Source organism: Hirundo rustica, chromosome 1 (assembly GCF_015227805.2).
Source record: "Hirundo rustica isolate bHirRus1 chromosome 1, bHirRus1.pri.v3, whole genome shotgun sequence".
In the NCBI taxonomy this organism is placed as follows: Eukaryota; Metazoa; Chordata; class Aves; order Passeriformes; family Hirundinidae; genus Hirundo; species Hirundo rustica.
Window position 1 is genome coordinate 147860614 of NC_053450.1, and position 26199 is coordinate 147886812.

Here is a 26199-nt window from a genome sequence, read left to right on the forward strand (position 1 = left end):
TCTTGAATCTGCTGTGGGGACCAAATCCAGAGGAAGACAGGTTTCATTTTGTTTGTCATGGTACTCCTGACCTCTTTTGGACAATGAACTACTGCACAGGACTTACATTTTACCTGACAATTTAATATGGCTTTATTGCTTAGAGGATTATTTTTGTCTTTCTATGCATGCTTCCATACTCTCTGATTACATCATATGTCCTAGATGACCTGTGCCTCAGAAATTCAGCTTTCTCAAGGCTGATGCATAATGAATCTTTCATCCTCACTGACAAAATATGTTGCATTGATTTGTCAAGGCATTCCTTTTGCTACATTTTAAACTATATATTATGTTGTAATTTATTGCCGGGCCACTCTTTATTCATGCACAGACAGCTCACATGCATTTTGCATCCTATTTATAGATTTATTGATAACAGTAATCCAGCAGCATGCCAGAATTCAAGATAAATACAGCTGAATATAATTTGAGAAAATATTAGGTGCTTTTAGAACCCTAAGATTTGCATCTTCCTTGTGTCTCATCATGTAATTTGTTATTCAGGGCAAGAGAGCTTTCCAATAATGGGAAATTTCATGTATCTTCAAAGAGAGAAAATGCCAATATTTGCCTTCTTCAATAATTCATGTCACAAAGCAAAATGTGAAGAGCATGTATTTTGCTGAACCCCATAATCCCAAATTTGCATGAAAATGGGCATGTCTCTTTTGCAAAAGATATATGGGTAGAATTATTGTTACCTATTTTTGAAGTAAAAATACTTTCAAAGAATTAAAACAATATTTCAGACATGATATAAATATCAAATACAATGTAATATTTAAAGAAATACCAGTCTGCTTAATAGACTAATCCAGCATTCAAACCTAGTGATGCCAAATCAAAAGAAATACACTTCAACAAATATTTCAGATCCTATGCCAGAATATTGTGGTTTATTATGTTACATTTATGAATTTGGCTTCAAGTACCTGGTAAATACAGTCTCTTAAAGTCTAAAATGTGAGTAAATTAGAAACTCCTGCCAAGGACTCTTCTAACATTCCTGTATTGCCTAAATACCAGAAGAGGGAGGAAATCCAGTTTCCATTCCACAAATTTCACTTTTAGATCTCTGCATCATGTGAGCATCACTTACCAAACAGAAATTTGGACTTAAGGGAACATTTTGTAATTGTTCTTTGTTTAGACAGTGATCCCACATCAGAGAAGAAGCCACGAGGGCAGGCTTCACATTTGCAATGAAATTGAGCATAACAGCATGATTCACTGGAAATGAAAGTTCATATAGAATTGTTGCTTCCTGCTGAGATAATCTTTGTTAACAGATTTCCTTTCCTTTATATTACTTTATATTCATGGATTATTATTTCCCAGCCCTCAGCAGAATGAGCAGAATAAAATTCCTTTAGCTGTCTGTCTGCTATTGTCTCCTGATCACCTCCCACATGCCATGAAAATGTGCCTTAGTGACTACATAATGCACAAAGGTAGATTCTGGCTCTTTTGTAATTTGCAGCTATTGAGAATATTTATCACCACAGGAAATATCAAAGCAGCACCAGAAAGACTTTTAGACTGAGCTCATAAGGGTGGCTCTTTGTTCTCATCAATGGAGAAAACAGCCTGATTAATGTAAGAACATGGCTTTAATACGAAGCCTTTTTTTGACTCTACAGAATAAAAGCTCCTTGCCAGAATGAATTTATTCCAAGCACTGAGAGCCTCTGAACAGTGCAAGAGACTCTGCTATGAGTACCCAGCACAGCATCCTTCTACTGGAGGTACTGCCTCTCCCCATGCCATACTGCCACCACTGGGAGCACAGAACTGAAATTTGGTCTGCTGGCAAAGATTGTCTGTGGAAGGACACTTTTTTTCTGGAAAATATTTTTCAGAGTCTCGGGGCAGTACAAAGTTGCTGGTGTTTCAGTCCCATCTATTGCAGAAGGTATTGGCAGGTGAAGAAAGTGGTTTCCATAGTGTTTTAAAGATACGACCCTGTTGCTCAGAATCTTGGTGGGTGGTTGGTTTATTTTTTTTTTTTTTTAGATTTTTATTTTTCTTTTTGGTTTATTTTTCTCCCCAGGGTGTATGTGCTAAGCAATTCCTGAAGTCTTGGTGTGTAGGCTGCTTAGCCAGGCATGCTGAAATCTAACTACACAAAGAGTCTAGAAAAATATTTGTTCTGGCATTTTCTCCCACATTTCCATCATCTTTGTACCTGACCTTGGGCTGGTCATTTATCTTCTCTCTGCTGCCTTTGTACAAAATGGGCTTCCTTCCGTCATTCTGAGACTAAAGCCACCCAAATGTATCCTTCTGTATCTCCAGGTTTGGCAGCTGAGGAAGTTCCACCCACAGCACCTCCCTTTGAGGCGTAATTCCTGCCTCTTCTCTGAGGCTGCCCCAACAGATTTGCAGACCAAGAGCTGTTTGCTGAGTTTTTTAATGTAATTTCTCTCTTTTATTCCCTGAAATCAATGTTATTTGAGTCAGTGCTCGCTGGTGATACTCCTTAAAAGAAATCTACCATTAGTTTAAGCTCATTTAGGCTGTTTGATTGGGACAAATTAGAAAGTAACCATTTCACATGAAGATGTCTGCAGCTTTCCCCCTCCCCTCCAAAAAAGCAGAAGATGAAAGTGGAAACAGCTGGCAAAACTCAAGTAGGGAGAAGACGCACATTCACTGATTTTAATCATTAGTATCATTTAGTTCATTGGAAGGAAGGAGTGAGTACTAAAGGTTATTATTTAGATAAATGATCCAAAAGACAAGCATAAAAAAGACAGATATTCTGAGTGAAAGCAGAAACCCATTTCCCCAATCCATTAGCATTTTTAGTTTTAAACTATAAAGAGATTATCTAATATGTTGCACAAGGATGACTGAAAAAGTGCAATCAGATTACTTTCTTGCTATTAAAAGGAAGCGGTAAATTTCAAATAAAATGAGCTTTTAGATTAAAGTTTTGTGCCCATCATAGTTTTTTTTTTTAAAAAAAAAACCAAAACAAAACAACTGTAAATCAGAATAACACCATTGATCAGAGCCCCACATTATGGCACTTTGCATTTTGCATACAAAATTTATATAATCAAAGTTTCTGTGCCAGGAATTGTCTCTGTGGGAGACTTAGTACTAAACACCAGCCTTATCTAATGAACACTTGTATTGCCATTTAGAAGGCAGTTTTTATCAAAAACCTGTAAATACATACCAAGGGATCCTTTTCCCTCCGTTCTTTTTCCTTTGTTGTTAATTACTTAGCTTTAACCTCCCAGTTGGAATTCTGTTCCCTGAAGATCGGTCTTTATTAGCTATTTCTTTAATTCTGACAAGGCAACTTTAGAAAAAGAATACTTAGGAATGACACTCCAGAATAACTACCTGGAAAGGCTTGAATTCAGCTAAGAAATTCCCTGAACTTAACAGGTACAGTTACTTTGTTAAAGTCACCTTTTACCTGTTTGTTTGTTTGTTTATTTACTTGTAAGACTGAAAACAGTGACAAGAGCACGTGCTGTGCCACTGACACAGAAGCAGGGGCAGCAGTAGCAGTGTGCAGTGCAACTGTTCATCCCCTGTCTCTGGTACACAGTGTAGGGTGATCATTTCCAGAGACAATCTCCAGCAGCTTTTTCAGCTCAGTGAGGTGCTCCTAGCCTTTAACAAAAGTCTTACTGCACTTTTCCTGAGGCTTTGCTAAACATACAAATGATAATGTGTGTCTGAGCCAAATACAACAAAGCATTTGGAGGTCTCTCCAGTGTGTCAGCAACCTTGTACTGAAACACTGATATCAATTTATCTATTTTGGCTTCCATTCTATATTTTAATCCCAGTTCTTATAAAGCATGATGTTATAATGTATTATATAGTATTGATTTAAGGTACAGTTCCTAATTACGAGCTCTACTTACATGACCATAAGTGGAGTGCAGCAGTGGACTGTGCCTGCCACATCTCTAGTTACAGACCCTTCTCTCCAAGTGCTTTGAAACAGCCACACTGATCTGACAGACAACAGAGTTCTTCTCCCTCAGTTTAGACAGACACCTACAGCTGAACAAGTCTCCTTGCTCTCTGTTTGTAGTCAAACAGAGAGAAATAATGACTTTTAGAGAAAAAAAAAACTCATCTAATTCATCTTAGGCTTCTGCATCAGGATGAGAAGATCAGTGCCTTAGACTCCCTTAGGCCAAGGTGAAAAGGCTGCCTTCCATGACATCTCCAGTGGCCTTGGAGATACCTCATTAGGTGACTCATGCAAAGGTCATGGCAGCAGAACAAAACCATACCCACATGACCTTAAGTAACCCCATGTCTACAGTTTGTGTCTGGCAGTAGCTAAAACTAGATACCACCCCAATCTATTCCTTCACTTGATGACTTCCCTTTCAAGTGATTGCCATCTTTCAAACCTGCAGTTTTGCAGCTACTTTAGGGCAACATCGATCTGCCAGGAATTTGTCCAGGTAATGCATTTCCCCATGTTAACACCACGAATCATAGCATAATGCACCAAATTCACGATTTGATCAGAATAAAGTTTAAAAGTTTTTAAACTGGACTGGCTTAATTTTGTAATTCAGCTACACAACGAGGTAGCTAGCTGTGGGAAAGGGAAGAGAACTTCTTCTAGTAGCAGTGCAGAGCAAGATCACCCAAAATCTGTTATGAAAATACACTGTTAGCAGATTATAGAAATTACAGTGTCAGAGTTATTTGCCAGGCTGCTTTAAGGGAGAATTCATTGTTCAAAAGCTACAGCTGGCCCTTCTGTTGCCCAGTCTGAAACAGGTTTTGAAACACAGGTGAAAACAGGAACAATTACAAAACCCTTTTTTGTGCAATTACGTTGTCATGAAAGGATTTGTCTTGTTTGCTCTCATGAATAATTTTCTAAAAAGCAAAGCACACTAACAAGTAACGTTAAGAGTAAAGCCTACACAACTATATGTGTGTGCCTAGGGAGTTGTCTGAGTCTGTACAGCTTGAATTTTTGTTTTCTCAGTGGAAATTTCCTCCTTGTTTACTGGTGGCAAAGGTAAGAAATCTATTTTTAGGACAACTTTTTAGGACAACCTACATTTGTCTGGATGCACAACCAGAATGGCAGTGTTAAGCTTACTGCATCCTATTCCTCTAAGTAATCATGGGAAAAAACACATAAAATGAGGCACATGTTAGCATCATTTAGAATTTTATGCTTACAGAAATCAACTGAAGAGACAGTTTTATTCTTACTCTCATAATTACAGTTGTAAATTCTTAACTGCAGGTGTGATATTTTCATTAAGTGTTTAAATAAATCCTCACAATGTGGGGCCCTGATCCATGATGGGAGACTCCTGTTACCCTGTAATGAAGCAGAAACAATGATACCAAGAATAACTGTGCCCTTGCTTCTAAGGCATGTCAAGGTGTTGGTTTGAATTCTGAGCTCTTTAATTAATCCTGAATCCTGCACATGAGTTGTTCCAGTTCTAAGATCTGATACCTTTGCGGTGACACTTCTGCCTGGTTTTGAGCTCTGCAGATGAATGAAGCTTGAAAAGAAGAGAAGGATATCAGCAATTTGACCATATATATATTTTTCCCTTTTCTTTTCCTAGTAGAGAAGATAGTCAATGCATATTAATGCTTGGCACTAGTAGTGATGATGATATCTGTCTATGGATGTGCTGTCCATATGCAGGACTTGTTTTCCTCTCTGTTATTCACAGGAGAACAACACCAGCTATGTGATCTTAATGTTCCTTCTCTTGGTAAATTGATCATGGCTTCTTTCTGTTTCAACTTGGATATTGAAAGAAACTTGATCTACACAGGACCAAAGACCAGACATAACTGAGATTCAGTCTTGATGTAATAACATCCTCTTTGTAGCCTTGGGCAGGTCACTTGATCTTTGAATTTTACAGTTTCGTATTTTGTTATGCAAATTAATTGCATATGCAAATACAAATATATGCAAAATATAAAGATGTTGTGGTGTTAACCTGAGCCACATTAGTGGCGGGAGAACTGTTTAGATGTTATATGCTACATACAATATGGTGAAGAGGAAGTTGTGCTAGGCAAGAAGTGTTATTAGAGATACATGTGAGGAGCAAAATTCAGATACTGAACCTAATCTGGATGTCCTAAAGATGAGAGAGCCCCAGGATTTGGGGTACAATATGACATTGACTATTTTTTAATTCACAGGATCAAGCAGTTGACCTGTTTTGTTCAAGAGTTGGAGTTTCTTGTTTTCCATACCTTTCACATGCCTAATTTCAATTGCTTTTTCCCATCAGCAGGAAAGGTCATTCTCATTAAGAGACAAATAACACAAATTGGATGCATCCAATTTGCATGTTTGAATATGCGAATGAACACACTTCCCATTTTTCTTCCCAAGGACTGGCCTCTCAGTCAAACAGAATTTATTCTACTCTTAGCTGAAAGTGAACTTCTATAGAATAAAGATGGCTGGGAGTCACAGGGCATCTGACATATTTTAGTTAATTGTGATTCCAGATATTTGATGGCAGACAGAAAACCCGTGGCAGGATTTCACAGGAATGAAAAATTAGAAGTCAGCCTAGATTCCAGTTTTTGTGTAGAAACAGAAGTGATTAAGTGAAATTATTATACGTGTTCAAGGCCAACATCAAAAATAGTTTTAAAGACTCGTGTATAAGATTGATATTATCAGGAGCCTCTTGATGCAGACTGGGAACGTAGCCATGGAACAATCCCAACCTCCAGCAATAAGGAAGCAGATTCAAGGTCACTTGCAAGCTGAGATGCTTTATATAGCACATCTTAATGCTTGCTTACATTCTGGACTGACCAGAGGTTCTTGCAGTACCAGGGATTGTCCTTTTATTAGGTAATCACAATGAGTGATTATCAGATGAGAGAAACCTTGCCATCATTATCTGTGATGGACAATACACCATTATTCTGCAATAGAATTTAAAAGCATCACCACACTTTATTCTTTAGTAACTAGATAGGGTGTGATCCAGTATTGCTCTCCAGTTCCTTCAAAAATAATTAAGCACTAAAAATTGTAATACATCAAAAATTTAATTACACTAAAAGTGCTTACTAATGTTTTGTTATTACTCTGTTTAATCTTGGCATCTGCATGCCATCCATTAATTTATTTCAGTAAAAACTATAGGTCACATTGTGGAATTCTTATTATATTTCTATATAGTCAAAACTCCCATTTTTTACCAGTATATAGTTTGAGTGAAGAGATTGATTTGAGCTGCATGACTTTGTGCATGCAGTGATGCATTTAACAGGGGAAGATAACTAAGGTAATTCCTTAGTTTGTGTATATTTCACATTTGTCTATAATATTTTTTTTCAGTTCATAACACTTTAGCTTGTTCATTCTTGTACTATATTAATCAGCCATTTAAATATTTTGTCCATTTTTAAATGAAGAATTTATTTGGTGCAAAAACTTCAATGCTTCTCTTAAGGACATTATAAACTGCAGAAAAAAATGATAAGCTAAAGAGGCGCCGCACAATAAAATGATAAGCTAAAGAGGCTCTCCAGTGGTAATGAGCCCATATTTTTCTTTCATATATATACTCACACAAACTCACATGAATGAACCATATAAGCAGCTGCTTCATTGTGAAGGCAAAAATATCGTTTTCAGAAAAGTCACTAGACCATGATCTTGTTTAAAAAAAAAAAAAAAAAGCTCATACACCTAACTTGCTTAAAATTAACTCAGCACAAATTTTGCAATTTGGCTCTTGTCAAGAAATTCTCTAGAGGACATGACACTCCCCAATGATCTCTTCTGTACAAGCTTATTTTAGTACTATAGCAGAGTAAATATATTTTGGAGAATTTTAAATTAAAATAAGCACAAGCACCACATATAGATACATAAGTACATAGACTCACACTGTGTAAGTATGCATACAATATATAAATTCATTCAATTATTTGAAAATGTACACTTTAAAATCTACTGCATGGGTGAATCTATGAACAAACTATTAAAAAATGCAACATATTTGTCCTGCTGGCATTCCGCATACATAATTCTTATTCCATAGCCCAGGGCAGGAAGAAGTGTCTGAAAATGATTGGTCCGTAGTTATATCTTGATTCATAAATCCTTTATGAAGATTGTGATTATAGAGCAAAAGAACAATATAGTTTCTCACATTTTCTATTACACTCAGTACTACAAATAGCATTGGCCAAACAGAAAAACATATTTGTGATTGTTTTCTATGTACGCTGTGGCTCACAAGCATTTCTCTCTGCAGCAGTGATGGCTGGAGTAGCTCACTGTGCTGTTTACATCACTCCTTCTGATGTGTGAACACAGAATAACTGGCTCAGAGAATTCATTCTGATTAATTTTTTAATTTTTTCTCAATTATTTTCCCCAGGTCTGACCAGCCACACATGACTGTGTCGGTGCTGCTAAGGAGTAGTGGGAATAAATTGAACAAGAACAGAGCTGGACTGGATCATCACTGCAGCCCAAAAAGTTCTTGCTTGAGTACTTTTACAAAGTGATTAAATGAAATCCTAACTTGGGTTTTTCAGAGGCTCTATGGAGATTATTAGCCTGCAGTAATATAAAAATCAATTAGATGTAGGAAGCTTGGAGTTGTACAGTGTCTGCTACAGGATTAATTTGCAAGTGTCAAATTATGTGAAAATTTTAGAACTTGAATAGACAAAAGAGCAAAAGAGTTTTTTATTCAGATATTCTATAAGGTGCTTTAAGCCTCAGAGAAGGAATCTGAAACTTCTGCAGAGCTGTTTGACAGGAAAGCTAATGTTCCCTCAAGCCTGGCACGACTCAAGGTCTAACGAGAAAATGTGAAGGGGTGCATCAGCAGATCCTGCTGCTTGGTGATGGTGTTAAACATGGGAGTCAGTGGTGGGGCTGCAAGACAGAGGAAGGCAAAGGAGTACGGCTGGAATTCCATCTCACCAGAGTGCTGCTGGTGTTTGGCTGTGGGGTGAAGAGAACCTGGAAAGATCATGAGCTCACTGGCATGCCATCTCTGTCACTACAACAGACAATCCAAATGTATGTCATAGCCCATAGTGTTATTTAGGACAAGAGCAATGTTCATTAATTAATTCCCTAACAGGTTTGCTAGCAGCCTGAATGCATTCCGGACTAAATATCACTTTGGTAATAAAGTAGGGAGCAGATCTGTCTAAGAGAGGCGGGTTGTTTTCTTTCTTTGTTGATGATACCCAGGGTGTTAATACACAATGAGACAGCAAATAAGTCTGAAATTATATGCTAATTTGGAGGCAGGTGACTATAACTGGACCAAAGGGTGCTGTAGGCTAGGATTTAAAGGTGGGGATGATATCAGGTTAGCATATGCCCAGAGTACTGGCACTTGGCTACCCCCAGTGAGGATAACAGGGCAGAGTGTGGGGTAGGGAGATGGGCTGTCAGGCTACAGAAACAGCGCAGATATGACTGCATAAATAGCAAAGCTGTCATATGCTATGCAGCATTCCACAGAGAAAACTACATCCTCTGCCATACTTTACCAGTGACTAAAAACTGCAGAGTTGTTTCCCATGGTTTGTTGTTCTTAATACTCAGGATGAAGAGACCCTTCAGGTTTTCCCATGTGCCTTATAATGACTTTTAATGTACCCTTAATTTATGTTTAGCCATTGGCAAATTAAAAACAATGCAAAAAATATTGCTTCTGTAAAAGCAAGTAAGTTTTGAATTATCAACACACATGATGGAAAACAGTAGGAATACATCCTATGAAACTTTGTTGACTTTGTACTATCTCTACAATTTAAATAGGTGATTACTCACAGAGTAAGATGAAGTACGTGGACAGTAGTTTTTACACAGAACTTGGACTCTGAGATTTTTGTAGGACAGCCACATGTTCTTCTGTATATTGTGTAGATTGACCTTTCCTCTTGCCCAGGCCAAGGGCTACAACAATAGAATGGGAAAAGAGAAAAAAAAAAGAAAAAGAAAAAGAAAAAAAGAATAAAAAAAGGTCACTGTGCAATAGTGATTTTTCAAAGGGGTGGAATGGAATGAGGCTTTGTCAGGGGAAGTTCAGATTGGACTTCAGTTAGGAAAAGGTTCTCCACTGAGAGGGTGGTTGGTCACTGGAACAGGCTTCCCAGAGAAGTGGTCATGGCACTAAGCTTGTCAGAGCTGAGAATGCCTAGACATTGCTTTCAGTCACTTGGTTTAGTTCCAGGTAGTCCTGCAAGGAGCAAGGAGCTGGGCTTGACAATTCTTATGGGTGCCTTTCAACTCAAAAGATTCTGGCATTCTGTGTAACACAGCAAATTTAAGATGCAGTCAAATGACACATATGTGCCTTGTAGCATAGACAGAGATAGAGTATCAGCATACAGTATCTCTGCACTTGCAGTCATGGCAGGGTGGGTATCATTTGAGTTTAATGTATGGTGTACAGGACCTAAAATTAGAAAGATGAAAATATTTTCAAGAGTCAGATGAATCACAACCTATTCCTTGTTCTGTCCTCCCACCTTGAAGTGAAATGAAATCTCTGGAGTCCTCCATTCAAACACTTAGATATATACCCAAGTGACTAGAGAGGCTTTTGCTTTTATATGAGGGCCAGAGGATGATATATCATCCCAGGGCCTGAGGATCCTGCCTTTTTTTTTTTTTTTTTTTTTTTTTTTTTTTTTTTTTTGCCTGCAGGTGTAATTACTGTAATGTAGTGTCTACTTGAGAAAGGAAATTAAACTCTCAAGAACAAATTAGCTAATTTCACATTAATGGCATGATTTTTGTTAAAAGGCCTGCCAGAGCTGAGTCCAGTTTCTGAAAATAAGTATTGTCTTATGTTATAAAATAACTTGCTCTCTTGATGTCAGCATTTTCTGATAGACCACTGGTGGAATGGATGAATGCCATGTCTTCTGTGGATCAATTACTGGACACTGGAGCTCTATGAGGAGTGTAGTCTTTGATGGGATAACCGCAGAAAGTTCTCCTTGTCAGGAGATGACAGCTGACAGACCTTTTTGGTTTTCCAGCCTTTGGTGGCTTTTATAATGGCAATAATCTTATACAGCAACAAGCAACTGGCAGATGTTGTAAAAGTGCATTTTATATATGACTGTTGCAGGAAGGAATACCTACAGAAATTTATTTGCTGTGTCCTTGAACAACATTGAATTCTCCAGATTAGGCGGTGCCTGTGGAGCAAACCTATTCATTTTGCTAATGAGACAGAGGAGGAAGATAAAGATTTAAAAAATGCCTGGCATCATATTTTATTAGTCACCCAATATAATTATTGACAGGGATCGAGGATGTTAAGTTCCAGAAAAGGACTACTTATTATCTTAACACTCCTGAGATGCATTAAACACATTTGAATTTAATTAGAAAGGAGTATCCATGATTTAAGAATAAATCTTGCACCTATTAATTTAAGAAATTAAGATGATTAATTTCCTTTAAAATTCCTAGCATTTTGGATAAAAGTCCTTCATAAAAGGTGCATGGCTTACTTTCAAAGACTAAATTTATACGATGTAATTTTTGTCACCCAGACTGAAAAACGGTTGTAGTTAATACTGGATAGATTTTTGAAATGCCTTCCATGTGGTATTTAACAGTACAAGCATCTTAGTCATGATGAGTCAGATGCTGAATTTAGAGAGAAAAAATAAAATTATTTAACTAATACCAAATCTTTTTTTTTATTATTATTATTGTTTAGGGATTCCACAGTGAAACCTCTCTTATCCTGAAATGGTAAAATTCCATTTCTCAAAACTATGTAACTAACAAAAAATAGCTTGAGGATAGTTCAGAGTTAGCACAGATGGCCCAGCAGATTAATGATTTAATTTTTTTTAAAGGACGATGATTACAGCCATGTTAAGTAGTCAGGAACTGATCATATGGGTGGATATTTGCAATTTCATCATTTATAATACAGCTAATGCATGATCACATCTTTTCAAATCAATAGTAGATTGGCAGACTCAGATATCTAATGCAAGATGTTGACTGGCCCACAAATCAAGGGAGACTATTTTGAAAGGACAGAGAAACACTGTGAAGTAACAAGGAAAATGATCAGCAAAGCTCGTGGGGCAAGCACAGGGGCAGACTCTGCAGCTCGTGCTCTGTGCTGCGTAGATGTAGTGTACACAACAAACCAAAGTGCAGCAGGGCCCGGGGGCATCTAAAATGGGACCATGGGGGCACTTCAAGAGTGGGAACTAAACAGAGGCTGAAGAGAAAGCACAGGAGTGAAGAGAGCATCTCTTCTGGAAGAACAGAAGAATTGTCTGTGACACGTGGGTTTCAGAGACACATTTGGTGCTATTATTCAGCCAGTGGGAAAACAGCATTAAAGCTTCTAATGATTATTTGCTAACACAAATAATATTGACTTCACTCTCGGATAACTCTTTTAATCCCCTTATGATGTTGCCATGGAACCAACCCCTGATATTGGCAAGCTCCTATTACATATGGGTAAACATAACACTTGCAACCAGTAAAATTAAAAAAATAAATTATTTTATGTACTTAGTACATCAGGAAATTTCCAAAGATGAGAAAAAAAAAGTGAGAAAAACTTTACAAAACCACACAGAGATGGTAATGGCATTTTTTTAAAGGATGTATTTATTGTGGTCGACAAATCACTGCTAATGCTCCTGGCAGATAACACAGAAATGCTGGCAAATACTGGAAATAGGAGTGGTAAATTACAAAGATGAGCTAATCATACAGAGCAGTCTGAAATGTTTGGGAAGCAGAAAAAAAAGAGGCTTGAATTCAGTTAGAAGCCCATGAATGCACCAGGAACAAGGGGCTGAGGTCCTTTCTACAGAACCAGGGCTGTATCTGCAGGGCAGTGATTCAGAATAGAAATTATAAATTGCTGCTGGTTGGTAGGAGTGAAGTTCAGAGGTATTTTCTGTGTCAAGGAAATGATTGCTATAGCATTTGGATTAAAAGGTCCCTAAAATTGGCTTTACTCTCCGCAAGGAAGTAAATGGACATGGCAATCAAAACCACAAGGCAGCCTTTTACCTATAGCCAGACCTCTGACAGCAAGAAGACAGGAGTAGATACAAATGTCTTCAACTGCACATCCATTTACTTCTGGGAAATAATCATGTTTTTCACCTCTGAATCTGTGTGCTGTTTTCCTCTGTAATGATTAAATGGTCTGTAACAAAGAGCACAAAACAAGAAGAATTGCTGAAACTGAGCCTAGAGCACTGCTTTCAGTTTTTGTGTCTGCATTTTAATAAGTAGGTTAAAAAAATAATAAGTAGGTTAAAAAAATACTAAGTAGGTTAAAAAAAGTTTGGAGACAATTCAGAGGTGAAAAAAAAAGGTTCACGGTTGAGAAAAATCTTCAAAGGGTAAATTTACTTAGAGTAAATCTTTTTAACTGACTGAAAAGGAGATTTTGAGGAGAATTGTGATTAGCAGGAATTAAATATTGAGCACACCATAAGGAGAAGTAATGAATTTTCCATTTTTTCATCCATTCACTCTAGCTGAACCCCTTTCAGAGGCTGATTGAGTCTAACATTAATTTCTAGGCTAAAAACAGACATAGACTGGTGAAAGAGACACTTTTTTTTTTTTTTTTTTTTTTTTTTTTTTTTTTTTTTTTTTTTTTGTGAGTTGATTTAGTTCTTTGGTTTTTCTGTTACAATATTGACCCAGACAGCAGCTTCAGAATTTTACTAATGGATACCTATTTGAAGAATCAGCCCAAACAGCCATGGATAGGCAGCATGGAACAAATGACCCTGGCCTCACTCATATCTACATAGCAGGTGAACTTTGATTTACAGATGCAGCTGCATATCCTTGACTATTACCTTCCATTTTATTTCTAATCAAATTTAAGCTGCAATGTAGTGTGAATTTTGCTTTGTTTTGATTTCAGGAGTGCTTTGAATGCTCCCAGTGGGACATGAAAGACCCATTAAGGGTGAATGGAGGCAAAATGAGCTTTCAGCCACTTCATGCTGCCTAGGTATGGAAGAGAAGCTATTCTAGCTTCATGACATGACTTATGCTTCCTTTACCTGGCAGCACTGAACTCCTGCAGAGTTTATGCCTCTGACTGTAATGAACTGCAGGATTCTGACTCTAGGCTCCTATCAGTGAAGGAAACTTAAGGATTAGAAGGGGTTTTATTCATTACTAAATCCAGTTCCTGGCTATTGAAAGCAATCTCACTTAATTTTTTACAAGTGGACCAAGCTTTAAGTCAGAAATAGTGCAGATTTTTACAAAAATGTTAATTTTAAAAGCTTGTTCAAAAATGGTAATACTTTGATTATATTTTTTTCTTCTTTTTTGGGGGAAGTATATATTCGTCAATACATTTATTACTATATATATATAAAAATCCAACATATAACATCTGTGAGTCTATATTAAAATAGTTTATATCCTCTTTTTTACAATGCTGGCATTGTAATTTTTAATTTAAATTTCGTTCCCTTGGTTGTTTCAAAAAATTTATATATATATATATATATATATATATATATATATATATATATATATAGTGCTACAATATGGCATTTAGCTGGGGATTTGTTGCTATTGGGTTGATCCAATGAAAATACGGGTTGGAAGTATTTGAAATAAATAAAAAAAAAACCACCACTTTTTTTTGTTCTAAAAAAAAGCAAAGAAGTAAAAAGTATAAGTTATGAATAGAAATTAAATGTCAGTCAACAGTATTTTAAGCTGAATCCAGATCCAAGACTAATTGAGCTGGATTTCTAAAGTTATGCTGTAATTCTTGCTATGCTTTAGCTCACCAAATATAAGACACTGAAAAAAATCACCTAATAAATAAATAAATTAAATGTAGATAATTATGATAGCATTATGTTTCTTTTATACCATAATCAAGATATTTTAACTTTTGAATCTTTCTTTTCATCTTCCATGATTGGCTTTTGAGTACATATTGTTGGATCTCACCTGTGGCATGTGTGTACCTAAAGTTCCTTTAAAAGCCAGTGGTCATTCTTGGAACCATAATAAAGTGGGCTTTGGGCTCCAATCCGACCAATTCTTTGGTGATATCTTGAATTTGAATTTGAATTTAAGTGTGTAAGTAGTCATATTAACTGAGAGAATAATTTCTGTTTCCTGTTTAGTCCAAGCTTCATTTGGCTGAAGGATGATTTGAAAAGAAAGTATCACCTATTCAAATGCTGTAAGATAAATTTAGACTTAAAGGCATGGTGCCAATTTCACATTTACAGTTAAAGAGTGTTTTAAAATCCATTGGAAAATTCTGAGAGAACTTTCCTAGAGAAACAATTCAAACCTTAGAAACTTCCATCTTTGACAATTCAAATGACTTTTATTAGCTTGGTTATCCCAACATTTTTATCTGGAAAATCTCAGAGGTAACAGTGTGCACATAAAACCCTCCTTGAGCATTCAGGGTACCACATACTTATTGGGTCATCCTGGAGCTGAAAAATGGTGTTAAAAAAATGCTGAAAAGCAATAAACTGAGCAAAATCCCATAAATCTTCTCAATTTTTGTGCTGAGGGGTTAGGCACCACCAAATGTAAGTTTGAAGGAAGTCTGGTTTTTATGACTACTTTTGTATGTGTGTATCTGTCCATTACCAGTATGAGAAAGTTTCCTATTTACACCTAAATCACATATAGCTTACACTTAGACCAGGTCCCTAGGGTTACTGCGGGGGTCCTAAGAATGGCTGAGGACAGTCCCACCAGCAGTGTCTCATTTTGTCTGGGATATGGATGAAAAACACCTAGAGGTCTTTTAACCACTCTCTGCTGCAAAGTACCACAGACTTGCTTTGGTAGTTTTACATCTACTATGCCTCAAACTATTACTTTTGTACTCCCATCAAATCAATGCATGCATCTGTCAGCCTTCTCATGAGTTTGCAAGAGCTGCCTACTTTAGACTGAATTTCCTTTGGTATAAATAGATTTTGCTGTGGTGGCTACTCTGACCTTCCTCTGTGATGCAGATACCTCGGAACTGTGCAGTAATTTCTGCCCAAGAAGGGATCAAAGCTATTTCCAACCCTCCCCTGCCTTTTCAGCAAACATAAATATGTATGTTGTTTCTGATGATTCATCTGCTAGAACTGGAAGGAAGAACTTGACAGTCCACAGTATGAGACAAATTATGTACTATATCTCCTCCTTAGGTTTACTTCAAATTCAGTACATTAAGAAGAACACATATTGCCCAAGTGGGAGTAGAAGCTTCAGGTCTTCTAAATCTTATTTTCTATAAGCTACAAAAATACAGTTAACTTTCCTTACAATCTTCCAATGTTTGATATGTCTGCAGATAAAGTTAGAAATGCTTGAAATGCTCTTTCTTGACAGTGGGTGAGTCATTTCTCAGGTAGCTCAGGAACTAACCCTCACCTCAGGCTTGGACTGCTGGCTGAATCTCTGGTTGTTCCCGTTTTTCCTCTTTGACTGGGCCATCTGGTCTCTCTAGTTCTTAGAGCGGGTTTGCTCTGGTGACACCATTTCTCTCTTTATCACAAATCCAGTGAAGGCCTAACACTCAGTTCCTAACAGCCTGGCTCCAATACCATTGCCATTTATTTTGTGGGTCTTTTATATAAGATGATGAAAGTTGGGATTCTGTCTGTTCTATTCCAATATGTCTATAGGCAGCTCTAAGAGAATTTGGTTTCCCTGGGGTCAGGTTTGCACATGCCAGACAGTTGTCTGTCCCTGCCAGCTGTGTTTGTTATAATAAAGGATATTTTGTCTACCTATAAACTTGCCTTCAATTACATTGTTCAGTCTGGACCAGCTCCTGAGCAGATAACAGCACTAACCTAATTCTAGTTAAAATTAGAAGTAGGCTTGAACTAGAAGCCTAATTCTTTGTGAAATTCACCTTGGAAACTAGGGATGCTTTCATCACTTTCAGCATCAGAAGAAGAAAAGGGGATTGAAGATAAATGGGAATAGGCGAAGAAAAAAGCGCCAGACAAGTAATAATATCAGACAGAAGCAAGTGCTGTGCAGAAAACAGCTGTAAAGTAGGACAGCTTTTCCCAAGAAGCAGCTCAAAGACTGTGCTCCCTGCTCCTTCAACTCCGCTTTTAATGGTAACCTGTTCCTACAGCCTCAGTGAACACCTAAAGTCTCCCTCCTTGAGCAGTGGGCTTCAAGAGGAGGGAGCATGGGAACATTTCACATGGCCTGTCACACCCAGGGTATGATTGTGCCTGCAAATACCTTGTCTGTATCTTCACAGGTATCAAAAGAACAAGGGTGGAACTGAAGCTGCAGGACCTGCTGCATCCATTCAGGACTACAAGAAATACATCAGTCAAAGATTACTTTTTCTAACTCCAAAATTTCATAAATACGTTAACATCTCCTTTTAACCAAAAAAATGTGCCAGAGGCTGATGAATTAATATAAATGGAATTATATCTGGCATTGAAACATGTATAATGCATCAATAATTTTAAATAAGCAAAAAACTGATGATCCTTATTTTTGAAAGTTCTTTAGACTAATGATACATACTTGGATTGAAATAAAAGTTTCATTTGCTAAACCACAATCTATAATTTATAGTGTATTCTAGATTAATAGTCTTCTGTATTTAGACAATTGATCTTCTTGCAAACTCAGAAAAAAAGAAGATTGCCCGTGCATGTAAAGGGAACAGGGAATAATGGGGAGATTGTGCTTTCTCACCCCAGCATTTGGGCAAAACCCAGAAAAAGCAGAAATCACTCAATGACAAAAACCTTCTCCAGGGAAGTGGAATACAAGTCGTGACTGAAGTTTTAAGTGCACTCTTATAAACTAGACATTCTGATGCGTTTACATTGTTGAGTTTGAGGAGGATGGACGCCCCCGGCGCCCCCACGTTGCCCAGAGGGGTTCAGTGGCAGCGGCGGCTGTCCTGCCCCCCGAGGGGGGAGCTGAGCCCCTGTCCACACCCGTCTCTGAGGGGTCCGTGGGCTGCTCCGGGTGACTCTTGCAAGTGATCCCCAGGCTCCAGACTGCCCTGCTGACTCCCCTCACTGGGGAGCTCCCTGTAGGGCCCTGGTCTGCGGCTCTCCCCATGCCCACCACTGCCTCCTGCCCCGCCGCTCCGTGTCCCTTCTCCCATGCCCCCCGGGACACACAGGGGCTCTCTGTCCCTGCCAGTCCTCACACGGGCACAAACAGCGGGCCTGCTTCCGACGGGATGAGAGGACATAGTCTTAAGGTGTGCCACGGGAAGCTCAGGTTGGACATTAGGAGGAAATTCTTCACTGAAAAGAGCGATCGGACTTTTGAATGGGCTGCCCAGGGAAGTGGGGGGAGTCACCGTTCCTGGTAGTGTTTAAGGAAAGACGACGTGGTACTTAGTGCCACGGTCTAGTTGACGCGGTGGTGCTCGGTCGTAGGCCGGACTCGATGATCTCGGGGGGCTTTCCTGCCTGAACAATTCCCCGGCCTTCCCGGTAAAACCAGCCCCGCTCCTCTCCGCCCCAGGCCCCGCCCCCGCCGGGCCCCTCGCACCCAAGGCAGCCCAGGCCCCGCCCCTCCTCTCCCTTTAGCCCCGCCCCTGGGCGTGACCCCGCCCTCCCCCCCCTTAGCTCTAGGCCACGCCCCCATCTGGCCCCGCCCCCCATTCTCCCGCCCCTGCTGGGGTCGCTGCGCGGTGACGCAGCAGGAGGAGCTGAGGCGGCGCTTCCCGCCCTTCCTCCTCCTCCTCCTCCTCCTCCGCGCCCGCCGGACGGGGACAGAGCGGCGGAGCCGGGGTCCCTCAGCCGCTGCCGGGGCCCGGGGGAGCCGCCGGGCTGCCTCCGGCCATGGTGGCCCGTTCGTCGCCGGCGGGGCAGGAGCAGGAGCAGGCGCGGCGGCGGCGGCCGCCATTGCTCGCGAGGGCCGCGGTACTATGAAGGATGGAAGCGGACGAGGTGACGATCCGGGAGCAGAACTTCCACAGCCAAGTGCGGGAGTACACGGTAGGTGCCGCCGTGCCCCGCGGACCCTCCCTGACCTGTCACTGCTCTGTGCCCCAGCCCTATCCCCGGGCACCGGCGGGTTGTCCCGCTCTCTCCCTCTGTCCTTGCCTGACCCTCGCCCCAGTGTTCGGAGGGACTCGAGGGCCTGTCTCGGGTGGGCAGAGAGGTGAGTGCACCTTCTCTGAGGTGCTGTGAGAGCTGGAGGATCCCAGCGCTGATCCCCCGGAGGGTTTTCATCTCCTTGTGCCTTCAGCGAAAGATGGAGATGCTGTGTGTGCACGCAGGACATTGGTGTGCTCCATAAGAGTGCTCTCGGAGCAGGTACCGGTGCAGCGACCTGGTCAGCAGTGCTCAGCTTCGATTAGAGATGACTGCGGGTGTTCATCATTTATGTGTACAAGTATCTAAAGGGGAGGTGCCAAGAGGATGGAGCAGGCTCTTCTCGGTGGTGCCAGCCACCAAGAGATGAGGCAGTGGGCAGAAACTGATGCACAGGAAGCTCAACCTGAACATGAGGAAGAAGTTTACTGTGCAAGTGACCGTGCAGTGGAACAGATTGCCCAGAGAAGCTGCGGCATCTCCCGTCCTGGAGAACGTCTGGATGAAATCCAGTGTCGTGTGCTTTGGGATGACTGATCAGGGAGGTTGGACCAGATGACCCACTGTGGTCCCTTCCAACTGTCACCCCTTCTGGGATTCTGTGAACACCTCAGCCCTCATGTGCAGCCTTGTTTCCGTCAGGTGTGCGTGGGATTCCTCGGTATCTGTTGTCATGCTGGGATTCTCCTGCCTTGCTGGGCTGTTTGCAGTGCTGTGTGTAACTTTCGTGTTTTCCCTGGCGCCTCATGCCCTGTGCTCTCCCAGTGGAGCACACGGCAGTGCCTGTGCTGTCCCATCTCCCTCAGCCCTCCGGGGGCAGGTGCAGCATTACACCCTGCGTGCAGACACAGCAGTTGCAGTTTCCTCTCTGACAGCCTCGTAATTGTCCTCAGGACTATTCCAAGCTGATGGAGGTGTTTTTGATGGGGCTCACATCTCTCCTGCTTCAATTCCAGGAAGGAAATACAGGCTGCACAAGGGAGACGTGCGGTGCTGTGTCCTGTGAACGTGCTGTCCTGGCTCAGCAAGGGAATCGTGTTTTCTTTGCCGTCCCTGTTGTCTGGGGGAGAAAATGGATTTTTTGAATTAAAATAAGATTTTATAATTTAGCTTTAAGTGGTTTTTAGCCTTGTTGGGAGACTCTAAAAGACCATGGTTAACTGATTTATGTAGTACTATGGCTGGGTCACTTGATAGCATACTTGCTTGGAATGTGTTAATTACTCTTCTATAGTATATGAATCCATGTTAAGGCCTTTCTGTGAAATATTCTATTTCTGGTATGTTTTTTTCTGAAGAGTGTAATAAAATAAATCTGTATGAGGAGAACAGCTACTTCATGGGATTTTTTGGAATGTCTCTTCTCTGGGCATGGATGTAGTGTATATCCTGGAAGCCATGACTAGTGAAGGGCCACAAAAAGTAAAATACTTCTTTGTAAAGAAGGCTCTAAGTATTATCTTTATCACATTTGTGGTATGGAAACAGGAATGTATGTACAAATCTTCTTTCTTTTCCCTCATGTCTGTTTTTCCATTTGTATTCCATGGTGTGCTAATTATCTCCTTACTTTCACCAGATAAATTGGATAAATTGGATGCTACATATTATGTTTTCAGTCAGTAGGAAACACGGGTTTTGGAGTCTGAAGGAACAGCTGTGTGCAGCCTCTCTGGGTACCATTAGAAATAGTGAAGTCTGTTGAATTCTTAGAGAGCTAGTTCATCTATACTGCAGGTACTCCTCCAAAGTTCGAGGGTCTTTTTCAGCCCCTCCAGAGCAATTGGTAAGTCTTTCTACTGGTGTAGTCCTGTGGGAAATCACACAGGACCTCAGTAACTCATATTTTAGAGGTGCAGCGTTGTTTTGTTTGGACAGTAGACTCAGAATATTCTTGCTCTTGAAACTTTGATCTTAATGTTGATCACAGGCCACCTTTGTTATTGTTTAATCAGCGGGAATAATAATAACAATTTTGCTTTTTAAATCATACATTGCTACAGTTGTGATCTTCTCTTTAATTTATGTTGGAACACCACAAGGTTTTATGAGTGTATAAAGTGCTGCCACCCCCAGCTGAGTGTGCAGCCTCCTGTGGCTCCCACACGGCTGCAGGAGAATATTGCAAATATGAGTGAATTTGTGGTTAGTCAGAGCATGCTGGAGCACACTGAGTATGTTGCTCACATGTGCAATTTTGTTAACATCCTCTCCTTACCATTCCTGCCCTTGCTGCTCATGAAGTTTTATGGTGAATAGAATTTCTTAAAATATGCAAATAGACAGTTGTTGTGTGGGTAGTGGGTGTAGTCATCAGCCCCTCAGCTGGAGCAGGGAACGTATTCCATTCTGACACATGCATGAAACCTCGATTCTAGCTGCAGGTGGGCTGGGGGCAGCAGAGCAGTTAAAAAGAAGCATTTGACATTACAAGATGTTGTGGCTTTAAATTGGGATAGGATAGGTTTAGATTAGATACTGGGAGGAAATTTTCTACTGTGAGGGCGGTGGGGCACTGGCACAGGTTGCCTGGAGAAGTTGTGGATGCCCCATTCCCTGGCAGTGTTCCAGGCCAGTTTGGATGGGGCTTTGAGGTACCTGGTCTAGTGAAAGGTGTCCCTGCCCATGGCTGGGGGTTTGGAAACAGATTATATTTAAGGTGCCTTCCAACCCAAACCATTCCATTCCAGTTTGTTGGAATATTCTAGCCGAGGAGACCTCTCTATGCCTGGTAGGAGTGAGAGACATTTATGTTGTCTGTTAGAATAGCTGGTTGTGTGGCACAGTCTTTACTGGAATCTATAATGATACATTCATGTGAGAAGAGAAATCAAAGTAAGCTGATGTAGTTAAAAGAAAATCCTTTTCACTTTTCTCTTACAAATTTTCTTTGAATACATACAGAATTTCTATATTTTGCTTTCTGATGGAATCTTAAGGGCACACTAAGTTTAGCATCAGTGTAATGCTTTATTTCTGTTTCATGTATTCTCTGAACTGGCAAGCTACAAAGTTTTCCATAAAGTTGTGTAACATAAAAAAAATTCAAGACTTGTTATCCTTTTGCTGCTGTTGCCTGACTCTTTCTGCAGGTGCCAACTTCTGCTAATTCCACCTTCAAAAAACAAATATTTCTGGCACATGTTTATAGACTCAGCAAGGGTAGTAAAAGCTTATTTTTTAAAAAATACATCCTTCATCTGCTTTTGAGGCGACTCAGTGGTTTAATGCTTAATTTAACTCAGGCCTGTTTGCTCTTGACCTCATTTGGAGTCTCTGTATGGCACCTGTTTTTCAAGAGGGTGCCTGTTTACAACAAAATAATCTGTCTTGGATTTTGTTGCTTCATGAGGATGATCTGTGCTGCTGGAAGGTGGTTAACTCCCTAGTCAGGCATGGCTCTTCAAACATGAATCTGCCCTGTAGAGGATCTGTTGTTTCAAACAGTTGTTGAAAACACCAAGACTTAGACTGAGTCTGAACTTTAAAATTCAGATGCAATGAAGTAATTGTGGAGACTGTGAACTGGTGACTCAGTGTAAGAGATGTGGCACAGCCAGGAGTTTTCTTAGAGTCAGTGAGATCCTTGACTTCAACAAAGCCGGAGTCATCCTCAGTTCTGGCTAAAAGGAACAACTTTTTGAAAAGCAGCTTTAATTGATTGCAAAGTACAGAAAAGGGTTTGTATTCTGTACTTGGTCAGTATTCGTATGAAAGAGTTGTAAAGGCAGGATAGTATTCTGTTAGTTTGCCCTTCTCTGTCCTTTGGATTCATTTATAATTTGCTGAGATCTTGCACATCTGTGGAAAATATTTGAACTTCTAGGGAACTGCTTTTCCCTTGGGTCCTGTTATTATGCCTGTTTATAAAGTGTTCCGTGTTCCGCTGGTATTGTTGTGATCTGTTTATTTCAAATGTAAATGGAGCAAGTGCAATGGTTGAGCCTCTTTGTTCTCCCCTGGGTTTACTTTTTAGAATATTAACTTCCTTTTTTTTTTTCAAATTTGAGTCTTCTATTCTGCAGTATTAGTTTGTATTTTTAAAAATACAAGCCAAATTTTTTGTTCTTTTTCTACTTAAAAAACATAGGATTTCGAGTGTGCAAAAATATACATGTACACCTGGTTATGAGGATTCCTTGGCAAAATAAATACACTGTGCTTGCATTTGTAGTGTGAGGAAAACTGTGAAATAACACAACAGACCTACTAGGTTCTATTATTAGCACCATAGAACTGTTAGTTTGGAAGCTTAAGAATAAACATAGTATATTTGGAAATAAGTTTATTATATTAAATATATAATGAAAAAAAATCAGTCCTGGTAAAATAAATTGAAATACAAAAGTGCTATTATAACTGTTAGGTGTTTCATGCAAGTTCAGGCAGATATTGAAACTGGTGTGATATGGAGTTTTATGTTAAATGTGTGATATGCTTCCATTTGAAGCATATGTTTACAAGGGTGCAGGCTTCAGATGCTAAATATTTTGAGAAACTTAGTTTCTTTGCTTCTTCTACTAATTCAGTGTGGCTACTGCTGGCATTTGTCCTCTGTAAGGCTGTAAAATGAGCGAGCTGGTTTGAGCACTTAACTTCTGTTGGTATTGTGACCAGATGTGCTCCCTTAAAAAATTGAGATTTTCACAGACCCTTTTTTCTGCCAGCAGTGATGATATTCTGATAGTGGGCCAGGAAGAAAGTGCTGATTAGAAGCGTGGGTGATTTGTAAGAACAAACTTATTACAAATACTGAAATGTTCTTGTTTGAATGCTTATGCAAGTTCATATTTTATTAAAAAAAAGATGCTTTTCAATTTTTTTTACCTGTACACTGAAAACTTGAGGACTACTTTATGTCTTAAATGACTTCTTGTATTTCAGAAATTAACTTTGCCTAGATTTCTCAGTATTGCTTGTTCTTTCTTTTTCCCCTTAAATATTTTGGTAAAGATTTGTGACTGAATAAAGGATTCTAGCAGTGATGCAAGGCATAAAACTGAAAGATTGGTGCACATTTAACATAATTAAATATATAAGATGTTGGCATAATTCTGTCATGTTAAAAGTATACCTTTACTTGTAAACATGGGTGCTGTACTGAACTTTGAGAAGTGATGAATCATCTTCTGGCTGTTGGTCCTGGGGATCAGCGCTGTGGATCCATCTGGAATCAATAGGCATCTCAAAATACTTGGCATAGACAAGTGGAGAGAGATGCTTATTCCCCAAATAGAAACAGCTTTTGGAGAGTTCCGCTATTTCTGTTTATGTAAAATAAACATTGAAAAGCTGAAGTGTAAAAATTTGCAATTAGTTATAGTTCAGAATAATTCCTTTTGAGTTACTGGTGTGTTTCTTTGCAGGAGCAGTTGACTGGAAGGGCAGCACGCTTCATGGAGGGTATATGTTTAAGAAAATTTTATAATAAGGTGTAATTGGTCTTGAGCAGATCTAATGAAAAGCAGAAGAACTGGCAGCAAACAAAAGCAGATTTTCATAATATGACCAAAACCAAGCATATCTGTCTTGGAATTTGTTTGAGTGGCTGGGCAAAAAGGAGAGGGACAGAGAGATAACATGGCAGGGTGGAAATGGGAGATGGGAGGGTTGTAATAACAGCTCAGTCTTCACTGTGAGGAGGTTGCTGAGTGTTCCTGAGTTTATTGGCACAAGACCCTCTGGAAATAGGTGTTTTCAGAGAGGTTAAAGAGGGTTGTGAGATGGGTGAGCAGGTGACCAGAGTAGCAGAGGTGGTAAAGTCAGAGTGGAGAGAGAATCTGAAGCATGTTACCAGTGACATGATAAGAAATTCAGAGCTCTGTAGACATAGATGGAAATTTGGGTTAAGGAAGACTAAAGAAAACATTCCATTCAGCATTCAGTATAAGTTTACTGGTTGTATTTGAAGATTATGCAGGTTGTTTTTTTTTTTTTTTTTCCCTTCCTTTTCTTTCTTCTAAATGGAAGTGCTTTCTCCTTTCCTGTCTTTCGGCCTTTCCTATTTAATTTGGTATTTATCCTCCTTTAGGAGGGCAGTGATAACTTTTGTTGAGAGAGTCTTCTGCACCACTCTCTACTCCCATGCTCGCTCTCTTACCTAGAAAACCACTGACTCGTTCACGTACCCGTGTGCTGTCAAGTGACTCGGGGCACTGCCTTCTTAGGAGCAGTCATATTCAGGAACTCATACAACTTCTAGCACAGGAAGAGGAGAGGCTTGGAAAGTCGTGACTAGAGTTTGTTTTCATGCATCTAATGACAAACAGCCTCGGTTGTTGTGTCACTCTGGAGGGTGAGCGTAGAGCCGGGTAGGGATGACCTGGAACAAGCTGCTGCTCTGATTAGGCATCCATGTGACAGGTGAGATTGCTTCACGCTTCCAGCAGCTTTGACCTGTGCTCTTTGGGACCCAGTTGACTCTTAGAAAGATGGTTTCAAAACTCATGCTGCTGTTTGATCAGCTAGGTGTTGAATATTTATATATAATAGTGTTGCTCCCCACACAGAGGTTTCTAGTTCTTTGATTAGCTGGATATGTTAAAAGTTGTTTCTAGGCACCATCAACATGATTTCAAGAGAGAGCCCTGTGCTTTGAACTGTTTTAATATTTGAACACTTGGATAATTTTTGATATATTTGATTAACTGGAAAATACTCTACAGAACTATGTTTCAGTTTCTCTATTTTCAAATCATGTGTGCTCCTACAGCAGGTAGTATGTGTATTGATGGCACTGAAGTCTGCATGTGGCTGGGTTAGTGTACAGAGCATAGAAGCAGTGTATGTGTGTGATATTTTTTCCCCCTTAACTTTCCTGTGGGGTTTCCAGGATAAGCTTCACAATTGTCATTGAAACATGGTGCTTCAGTTTTACCATTGATTTTAAATGCCTGCTTAGGCCTTGATTATCCATTTTTCCCATTATCTGTCTGTAATTTCTATTTTTAATGTATTTTTGGGAAAAATTGATGCTGATGAATTTTAGTTGAGTTTGACAGTAGGAGCAAATCTGAAATATTTGCTGAGTTTCAGACTGTGTTTACTTATATCCAATAGAGGGTCTGC

General features: G+C 39.7%; 1 protein-coding gene across 1 annotated transcript in view; it reads left to right on the forward strand.

The window, feature by feature from the left end:
- Positions 1 to 18775: 18775 nt before the first annotated feature.
- Positions 18776 to 26199, forward strand: part of LMBR1 (limb development membrane protein 1) — a 66596-nt gene continuing 59172 nt past the window's right edge. Inside the window, exon 1 of the mRNA XM_040056253.2 lies at positions 18776 to 19032. Coding sequence (XP_039912187.1) covers positions 18970 to 19032 — 63 coding nt within the window. The 5' untranslated portion in view covers positions 18776 to 18969. The remainder of the gene's footprint in view (positions 19033 to 26199) is intronic.